The 9,608-nt window shown below is 49.5% G+C and overlaps 2 protein-coding genes across 3 annotated transcripts in view; one reads left to right on the top strand and one right to left on the bottom strand.

Annotated features, from left to right (window-relative positions):
* Positions 1 to 649: 649 nt before the first annotated feature.
* On the top strand, positions 650 to 2,460 carry CRH (corticotropin releasing hormone). The gene is made up of 2 exons (XM_061343028.1): positions 650 to 948; positions 1,436 to 2,460. Exon 2 carries the CDS (start codon positions 1,451 to 1,453, stop codon positions 1,976 to 1,978), a length of 528 nt encoding a protein of 175 aa, XP_061199012.1. The 5' UTR covers positions 650 to 948; positions 1,436 to 1,450; the 3' UTR covers positions 1,979 to 2,460.
* Positions 2,461 to 3,451: 991 nt separating this feature from the next.
* Positions 3,452 to 9,608, bottom strand: part of TRIM55 (tripartite motif containing 55) — a 37,962-nt gene continuing 31,805 nt past the window's right edge. For both annotated transcript variants that reach the window (XM_061343069.1, XM_061343068.1), the window contains one exon: positions 3,452 to 4,553. In XM_061343069.1, the coding sequence (XP_061199053.1) occupies positions 4,543 to 4,553 (11 nt within the window). In that variant the 3' untranslated portion in view covers positions 3,452 to 4,542. The remainder of the gene's footprint in view (positions 4,554 to 9,608) is intronic.

Genomic DNA, 9,608 nt, shown 5'->3' with positions numbered 1-9,608 from the left:
GAGAGAAGCGAGGGCCAGAGCGAGGGAGCGGGAGCTGGCGGTGGAGGCAGGGCCGGGAGGAGCAGGCGGCGGTGTCGGAGGTGGCAAGGGAGGAGGAGCGGGAGTAGCGCTGCTCGGGCTGCAGCCCCTGCCGCGGCAGGTGCTCCCGGGGCGACCCCCTCTGCCCTCCCTGCCGTCCCCAGCGGCGTTCCACCCCCCTCCCGCTGGCGGGGTCCCGGGCAGCCCCTGCAGCGTGGCGGTGTCCGCGGTGCGGCGAGTCCTTCCCGGCAGCGGCACCACCGCCGGCACCTGCCCTGCCCGCGGGGCCCGGCCGCGCTTCTGCCCGCTCTGCAGGGGAAGCGCTGCCCAAATCCCGAGCCCCGCGGAGCTCCCCGCGCGGCCGGCCGCAGCTGGGGAGAACCGCGGATGGGGGGAAATAGACGGCCCGGGGCAGCAGCCCTGGTCCTGAGCAGGTCGGGTCCCCCGCCGCGGGCCGGCCGCTAGTGGAAAGTTTCCCCGGAGTGACCTCTCATAGTACGCGCTCGCTAGGCAATCTCATTCAAGTATTTTTGTCAATGGGGTGGGGGGTGGGGGGGGCACCCTTCTCCCCGGCCCCCGGCCCGGCTGACGTCACTGCAGAGGCGATAAATATCTGTTGATATAATTGGACGTGAGATTTGGGGTTGCGATAGCGAAACTCGGCCCATCGCCGCTCCGACGGGCCCCCATGATTTATTCAGCAGTGGATCGGGGCACGCAATCGGGCTGTCAGGAGAGCGTCAGCTTATTAGGCAAGTTCTGCGTGGTTCCAGGAGAGGGTCTAAGCTATAAAAATCCCGCGCCCCGGCTCTGATTAGGACCAAATCTGATCCCAAGTTCGCCAGGAGCCGGCTCCGAGGAAGAGTGAGAAGAAGGGACACCGGGCACCTCCGAGTCCCGCCACCTGCCCTGTCGCCGTCGCAGCCCCAGGTAGGTGTGGGGCTGCGCCTAGGCGCGGATCGCGGTGCACTGCGCTGCGTGGGGCTGAGCGCGGCGTCCCGCGGGAGGCGGGAGCTCCCCCGGCCGGGCAGGGAGCGGGGAGGCGAGGGGAGCCCGGCGCTCGCACCCCGCGGCTGCTGAGGAGAGCCGCCCCGCCGCAGGCACCCCGGCCCGGATGGGTGCAGAGGCGCCGGACCGGCTCTCCTCGCAGGGGCTCAGCACAGCCTGGTCCGCGGGAGCCGCCGCCGGGCAGCCCGGAGCTGTTCAGCGGGAAGGGAGGAAAGGGGCGGCCACCTCGACGGCGGGGGCTGAGCGGTCCCGGGCAGCGGTGTGCGGGGCGCGGAGGGGCGCGGAGGGGAGCGGAGGGGCGCGGAGGAATGAGTTTCAGCACCGGGACAGCGGCCGGCCCCGCGCTGCCCTCCCCGCCGCCGGTGCTCGGCTGTGTAACCCCGTCCCCGATCCCCCGTGTGTCCCGCAGGTTTGGGCCCCGACCATGAAGATCCCGCTGCTGGTGTCCACGGGAATCCTGCTGGTAGCCCTCCTGCCCTGCCAGGAGTGCAGAGCCCTCAGCAAGAACCCAGTAGCCACCCACGGGGCTGTGCACCAGCCAGATTTCTTCCAGCAGCAGCAGCAACAGCAGCAGCAGCAAACTCTGCCCGTCCTGCTCCGCATGGGAGAAGAGTATTTCCTGCGGCTGGGCAACCTCAACAAGAGACCCGCTGGCTCTTTCTCCGCCTCCTCCAGCAGCACCAGCCACCTACAGCCCGAAGCCGCCGCCAGCAACTTTTTCCGGGCGGCGGTGCAACAGCTGCAGCAGCTGCCCGAGCGCTCGCTGGGGGGCCCCGAGGAGGGCGAAGCAGAGGGCGAGGCCGTTGAGAGGGAGAAGCGATCCGAGGAGCCCCCTATTTCTCTGGATCTGACTTTCCACCTCCTGCGAGAAGTCTTGGAGATGGCCCGAGCCGAGCAGCTAGCGCAGCAGGCTCACAGCAACAGGAAACTGATGGAGATAATCGGGAAATGAAGCGGCCCCTCCCCGCCTTGCCAAAGAGATTCCGCAGTTAGCACAAGAATAATTACACCGTCCGACGTACCATAGTGCTGCTCTGATGTCATCTCTTTATTTTTATATAGCTTTAAACCTAGAAGGGTGTACTCCGAACAGCCTCTGTCCCTTGACTAGCATGCACAACCGTGTACCAAGTGCAGAAACACGAGTGTCGTTCGTAATCTCCCCTACCTTTATTTATTTCTCCATTTCCCAGTTATTCTAGTGCCATCGCTACGTAGGGATGTGTGAGCATTGGAAGAAGTGGTGCCAAGAAGACAGATAACTTTTCTGCTGGGGGCAGGGAGGTGGGAGGGGGAATCTCTGTCAGCTACTTTAAATCCACTTTTTTTTCCTGTAAACATTTTCACAATAAAACATCTTTTCAGCGCTCGGTCGATTTGGTTGTGTAAGAGAATGTTTAATATTTATATTTTTAATAAAAGCTGCAAAGTAAAGATGGCTTGATAGACTTTCTTGCCTGGACGCCCGAGGGCTGCTCCGCCTCCCTCAGCGCTTACCTGGGGGGGGGGGGGGGGGCATCCCACGGCCGCGGTCACCCGGAGCCGCGGGGAGCCCTAAATCCCCCCTCGGGGACGCTTTTCCTCTCCCCGCCCCGGGAGCCCCGGTCCCCGCGGGCTGTCCAGCGGCGAGCCCCGACGTACCGCCGGCCCCGGGCCCCGCAGTCCTCGGCACAGGCTGCGGCCGGGGTCGGGCAGTCTCCTCCTGGCAGAGTGCAGCGGTGAGAAAACCTGATCTCCGGCCTCCCTGTTGTGTTCTCGGTCTGGCTCTGCTCGTCCTCCCCGCACCCCAAAAAGGCAGGTTCTTCCCCACTTCAACTCCTCCCGTCCTGGCTGCGGTACTCAAGCTGGGTCCCTCCCAGGGGCGCTGGGGAGGTGGCAGTGCTTATGAAGACACTTCCCAGGAGGAACTGGGGAAAGACTTCCATATTTTCCAGAAAATCCCTCACACCAAAACAAATCCCAGGAAAAGCTGCTCCAGCAGCCAGAGCAATGAGGTGGTGATGGCTGTAGAAGTCCCAAAGCTTTGCAGGGGACTCGCCTGTGCAGCTCTCCAAAACTCCCACAAGAGCATTTTCCAGGCAACACAGATACCAATGAAGGCTGAGGTGGCTCAGCCTGCCAGTGAGGAGTGGCCAGGCTTGGGGTTGATGCCTCACAGCCTGCTAACCTGCCTGGGGTCTGCACCACCAGCTCACCAGTCCTGCTGGAGCTCAGCACAGGCCTATGGCCCCACACAGTCCCCTGCCCAAATGGTATGTCCAAGGCCAGGCTCCAGACTCCCAGAAAGATCTATGCTTAACCCTAGTGCAGAGCTTGACACCTGGTCCCCTATGGCACCAAGGACTCCCAGCAACTTGCCAGTCTCTGTTAATTACTACTGAGTGCTGACACTCTGTCCTTCAGTACAACTTGCAGAGCTTTTAAGACATGAATTTGATTTCATTAGGCAGCTCAGCACCTTCCATGCACACAGAACAGGACATTTCGCATTTACCTTGTTTTACATCTCACCATGGGGCCTTCGAATTAAACCTGTGACGACCTCATCCTGTTCTGGTTTTGTGCAAGAACATGTCTGTTTTCTGACACACACGGATGACTGAGAAAATGCAGACACATTATGGCTGGACAGATGTGGGCAGCACTCTAGCATCTGCCCTACGTGCTCAGAGCTGTGTTCTGCAATCATGTGCAGGGGCTTGGCCAGTGCTTTCAGCATGTGCATCTCCCTCATCCCTGCCGCTGGGCACCTTCCCTACAAATAACCTCTATGGGAGGGTCATCTGTGGTGGCTCAGTGGGAAGAGCAAGCAGGAAGGGAGGAATGGCAGCTTCTCTGTGTTCAGCCTCCACGGCCAGGGAGGCACCAGTGCTGTGGGAATACAAGCGGCTGCAGGGATGAGCTCAGACACAACCCTGGCTTGGGGCTGCTGAGGGTGTGATAGTGTCACTGAAGTCACCACAGCACCGAAGAGTGGGGATGCAGGAGGGTACTGAGGAGAAACACTGTTTTGGTAAAGGATGCTACTAGTGAATCTCATACCAGCATTTTAGCTAACAGTGGTGAAGCATTTACACCTACACAGGGATGTGCCAAAAAGTGAGTAACAAAACACTAGCAGTGCTCAGCCTACAGCTGAAGTGATGCTGTTTTCCCCTTTGAAACAAGAAATTATTGAAAAACACTCTGAGTACAATACAGCATAGTAATTTGTCTCCATGTCCCAATCTCTCTCAGGACTGTCATCTCAAGGGCTGGGTACAATGTGGAGGCCAACTGAGTTCCTGGGAACAAAACCCTCTTGGATGTCCCTTTCCAGGGCAGTTTCTTTGCTGACTGCAGCCAGGCTGCGGGCGCTCATGGTCCTTCTGAGGAGAAGCACACCAGAAGCCAACTGGAGTGAGTCATCATTCAGTCAGTGAGTTCAGCCAGGAGAAGGAGAAGATATGACGAGCCGGCTCGTCATCCCTCTCGTTGCTCACGGGAGTTTCCTCCACTTGTCCTTGAGGGGACAGTTCAGAACCAGTCTGTAAAGGAAGGAAAGGTTGACAAATGGAAAAGGAAAAGATGAATTGCATTAAAATCCTTAAGATTTCACAACATGCAGAAAACCAGAATGAAGTGAGAAAGAGGAGGAAAGACGGGAAGCATGAAAATTTGGGGAGGCCAGCAAGACTTCTAATGCCAGAGAAGTCAGAAGGACTTTTGCCACAGACAATGGAAGAGGGAGGATTACAGCGGGTGAGCTGTGTCACAGCTGTGCAAAGGGCTTAATTCTGATTTGGACTTCTGGAATATTATTGCACTGATGGTGATAACTGCCTGCTTAGAAGTGATCCAGAGACAGCTTGGCTTTGTAGCTGGGCCTCCAGATTGATATGGACCAAAGCCAAAAGTTATTGTCAGTGCATTGCCACTCAAAGTGATCCTTGTTCTGCTGTCATGAAATCTGCCTTGGATGTGGTGCTTTTTATCTTTTCTTTTTTTTTAAAGTCTTTTAACATTTATTTCACTTCAATTTCACTCAGCCCCAAAATAGGGAATAAATAATACAGAAATAAAAGATTCTGCTTATATCCCAGGGCAAATTCCAGTTTTATTTGCACAGGTATCCTATGCTCACAGTTAAAAAAGGAATCTGGACACAATATGCTGTAACTGCTAATCTCAGCAATTATTACCATTTTGAAAATTAGCCGAATATTTAACAGACCAATATAATATACAGAAATATTTTACTAGTCCCAGTGTTTTCAGATCCCTTTGGCAGGGAATGGAGACTGATTTGTGATAGCACCTGAAATCCTATTTTTATCTATTAAATCCTATTTTATCTATTAAAGATAAAACGTGTAAAAATGGGTGACTTGGTAGCTAAGGGATACCTTGTATCTTCATTATTAAAACCACTATTTAACTTGCAATATACAGGATTTTTCCCCTTTATATTCCTAGATATGCACATAAATTATTGTACATTGTTAATGCTAAAATTGCCATACTGCTAACCTTCTTTGTGCAGGATTTCACCTTCATGTGGGAACTTTATCATGATCTTAGGAGAATTATTTGATGTCAAGATACTACTCAATAGAGGGCAAATGAGAGTGGTGTCCTCTGAATTTTAACATATCTCAATCTATATAATATTGTCCTAAATGGAAGTTACCAAAGCAGAGATGCTAACAGAGATATCCAGGAACAAACAATGAAGCAAGGATGCTTGTGAGGAGCTGAAGCATGGGGTGGATGACTTTCTTAAGCATTTCTGTAAGTGCTTAATGTTACAGTGTACCACAGGAATTAGTAAGAACTAATGGCAAGTTAAGTATAAATTTGCTACTGGGCTTCATTCCAGTTACTACCTATTCAAGTGTTACAACGCTAACAAAAAAGACTGCATGGAGGTCTGAAAAACTTAGGTCCCTATTTCTTTATACACAATTAGAGTTCACAGCTCCTTTTTTAGATGCAGATCTTCAGTTGCTTTAGACTGGAATAACCCTACGTGTTCCAATAAAATGCTACCTGAGAAAATGGATGAAATATGGACTAAACTTTTACTTTGATTCATATTTTCAAAGCAAGGCACTCACTGCAGAAAGGATTTTTATGGACAAGGATCTGGGAGAAGAATATAGCTTTTGCTTGCTAACTTTATAATGCATTTTAATAAGTGCACAAGCATGATGAAAAACCTGGGAGAAATAGCTGCCTATTTGAATACTAAAGTCCATTTTCAGCAATGCTAGTGAGAAGGGTTGTCTCCGAAGCTTACATAAAAGTTTTGGGCCCATGGGGATAGATCTTCAGCTGAAAAGGCAGGTAGTTAATTGAGTCTTGATTATAGAAGATCTGCCTCTCAGCACTGGAAAGTACTGAATGCAAACCTTTCAACCTGATTACAAACCTTTCAACCTGATTACAAAATTCAGGTATCAGCATTAAATACATGGCTAGACTTTCTGAGTTGTAAGAAATCCTGTGCTCTCTCGATCTTTGTGGGTACAGGAGTGTAGGTGCTCTATTAGACCTATGTTGAAAATTTTACCTTTTCTTTTCTTTTTTTTTTTGTTTTGAAGGACATCTGCAGTGCCTGAACTAGCTAAGAGTTGGTTTGAAACTGGTTGTGCAGTTTTGTGCAGCGAGCCTTCACTCGTGTGTGTAAGGAGGCATGGGACAGCCCACCTCACTTCTCACTCTTCAAAGGAATAGGACTGGCTAGAGATTTAATAAAGAATTGCTTGTATTTCTTTTTACTTAAAACCACAGTGGTACCTCACAGTTTCTCTGCCTGGGCAAGATGGGATTCCTTTAGCACTTCCACTTGCTGTTCTAACCAGCTACTATTCAGAAGTACACATTAAACTAAGGTTAACTCTGAAGCAAAGAACTATGTATGGACTTAAGTAAGTAGCTTGTTTCATAGAATTTGGACCTAACATGTAAGAAGACAAAAATCACAATGTAATTACTTAGACTGGCTAGATGACTGCATTACCTTCTTAACCAACTCTGCTGGTAATGCATTTCAAACAAAACAATCTTGGTCTGCATCACTGCCAAATCTGCATTTCATAGGGTGTTAACTCCTTCATATTCTGCTGTGATGACATCTTCCTGTGTCAGCAAAACAATGTCAGAGCTCCAAAATATTCCCACTGGGTTTGGCTGGATGAAGCATTTACCCCCTGCACCTCGCTGGACTCAGCAGGCTGCCAGACTGCAATACTTCAACGTGTCTTTCCAAGACCAACCATTTGCCATCATGCCCAGACACCTTTTAAACTTGCATTTTCACACCTGTGACACTTTAGTATTTGTGCTCTGAGTCATACAGTCACTAAGGTACCCTATCCTCATGTGAGGCAAGAGACCATCAAAAGGTGCCAGGAGCAACTCTGTCCACATTATTAAGTCAGTTCCTCCCTTCCAGCTGCAGCCCACACAACTCAGAGTTATACATTGTGCTGAGATTGCGCGACACAAAGCTGCAGACTTCTACAGAAAACTTCTTTGAACTAGGAGGGGATTCTGAAAGGCAGAAAGCAGGAGTAGGGCTCAATGTCAATTGGGCAATTGTCAATTGAGGAGCAGTGTCAATGGGATTAGGGTATCCAGCCCCTCTTCAGATCCTTGCAATCTCATCTCAGATCACCTCGCTTTCCCTATTACAGCAGCCCTGCTCTGCTGCCAGAGAAAAGCTTTCTGCTGAGCACGGCACAGCCCTTGCCACATGCCTTTCAGATTCAACACTTCATTGTGTCTGTCCATTGCTATTAGGTAACTGTTGTCAAGCTTCTACTCGAGCTTTATCTTAGTCTTGGAGATCTCATGGGTAGGGCTGTTCTTCACATTACCTAGAATAACAAGTCCCAACCCTTGACTTGTGTCGCTAACAGTAATAAGGAATAACTAAAGTGTTTACCTCAGATTACATTAATCACATTAGGCCAATGCTGAGAGAGTGATGAATACTTACACTTTGATTTATATTTTCCCTTGTGGTGCAGAGTGACATCAGATTATGCTCTCAATAAGCACCAGGAATTTTCACCAGGCTAGCTCATGAAGCAGGGAGGAAAGCACACCCTGCATGACTGATGGTTGAGTTTGCTTTTCCCATAAGCAAAGTCCAGGCTGAAGTTCACGAGCCAAATTTTTGGAAGTGCTGAGCAACCACAACTCCCACTGAGCAGCCATTCATCACTCCTCAGCATCTGGCACACTAAAATTTGCATGTATAAGGATCTCAGAGTTTAACCTGATGAGATGTATCAAAGTTGCAGGTATTCAGCATCTTTCAGAATTTGCTTCCTTAAGCAGAGCACTACTTAAATCTGTACACAGTTCTTATAAAGGGTGTGGAGGGGGGGAAAGGAGTGAGTAGGATGGCTTTGCCATAATGTTTTCATTTATTAGGGTCTAGCAGTTATCCCGTTTATGCTGGGGAAAAACAGGAAGCCTAAGCCTTCCAGAGACTTGAAACAAAATGAAATCTACACAGTATTTTCTGCTTTACCTCCATTAACCTCTACTGCCTTTAGGGACAAAGACTGGGATCCATATTACCAAACTTGAGTCATCCAGAAATGAGATATACACTCAAGCAAGCTGTATTCATGCCCTATAATGGGAGTGATGAGAGGAAGGCACAACCAGAGGGTGATTTGTCCTGTACTTAGAAGTGTCTATAGGGTGGGTTTCCCTCTGGAGGTGCCCTTTTCTTTCTGCTGACTCTAGAGACACTCTTGGTGACAGGGTTAGATTAGATCTGGCTTTTAAGTAAGATTTCACAAGAAAGATTTCAGTCAAATACTTCAGGGTATCATAAAACTACTTGTTAGAAATTGAGAACTTTGACTGCATTATCACTTTTACAAGACCAGTAACTCTTAAATTTAGGAGATGGAGAGAAAAGGTGAAGGGTCTTTCTAGTCTTCTTTAATTTGTTTTTTGCTCTGGAAATTTTTGATTAGTTTTTGATGGCTTCTGATAAGGTGGGATCTGGAGAAGCCATTGTTATAATGTCCCTCTCAGAGACTGTATCGCACCAGCTTGCAGGGAGATGTGAGAAGTAAGAGAAATGGGGGCTGAAATGGTTGTTTCCTCCAGGGCTGTAGATCACCCAGCAGTATATTTTATCTGGATTGATCATAATTAAATGATAATTTTTGTAATTTATCAGAAAACGAAAATGTTTGCTGGTTTTATGCTGTCCACAGGAGCACAGATTGTGCCTTTGCTGGCAAAGGAAAATTATCTCACGGTTTTTAAACAAATATGATTTTAACCCAGTGAATTTGTACTACTTGAACACTTTGTGTCACCTGACCTATTGCTGAATTCTTCAAGCCATCTTGTAGAGTCATGGTCTCAGTTTTGACCAAATTGATGAGAAAGGTCTAGATTTACAGTGAAAAAACTGAGAAAAGTTTATTAGGAGTCAGTATGCCCCAGGTTATGGGGTTATTCTTATAACTATGGAGATGGACAGTTATTTATTGGCTACAAACTATATGCATGTTTTCTGGAGCAACAATGCTAACCAGAGCAGGTCCTGCCCCTTGGCTCCTCATCCA

The sequence above is a fragment of the Neopsephotus bourkii genome, unplaced genomic scaffold (assembly GCF_033783945.1).
Source record: "Neopsephotus bourkii isolate Nb327-2 ecotype Australia unplaced genomic scaffold, CSIRO-AGI_Nbou_v1 NB_1820, whole genome shotgun sequence".
NCBI classification, from domain to species: domain Eukaryota; kingdom Metazoa; phylum Chordata; class Aves; order Psittaciformes; family Psittacidae; genus Neopsephotus; species Neopsephotus bourkii.
Note: the sequence above shows the minus strand (reverse complement) of the source record. Positions and strands in the feature narration are given on the sequence as shown.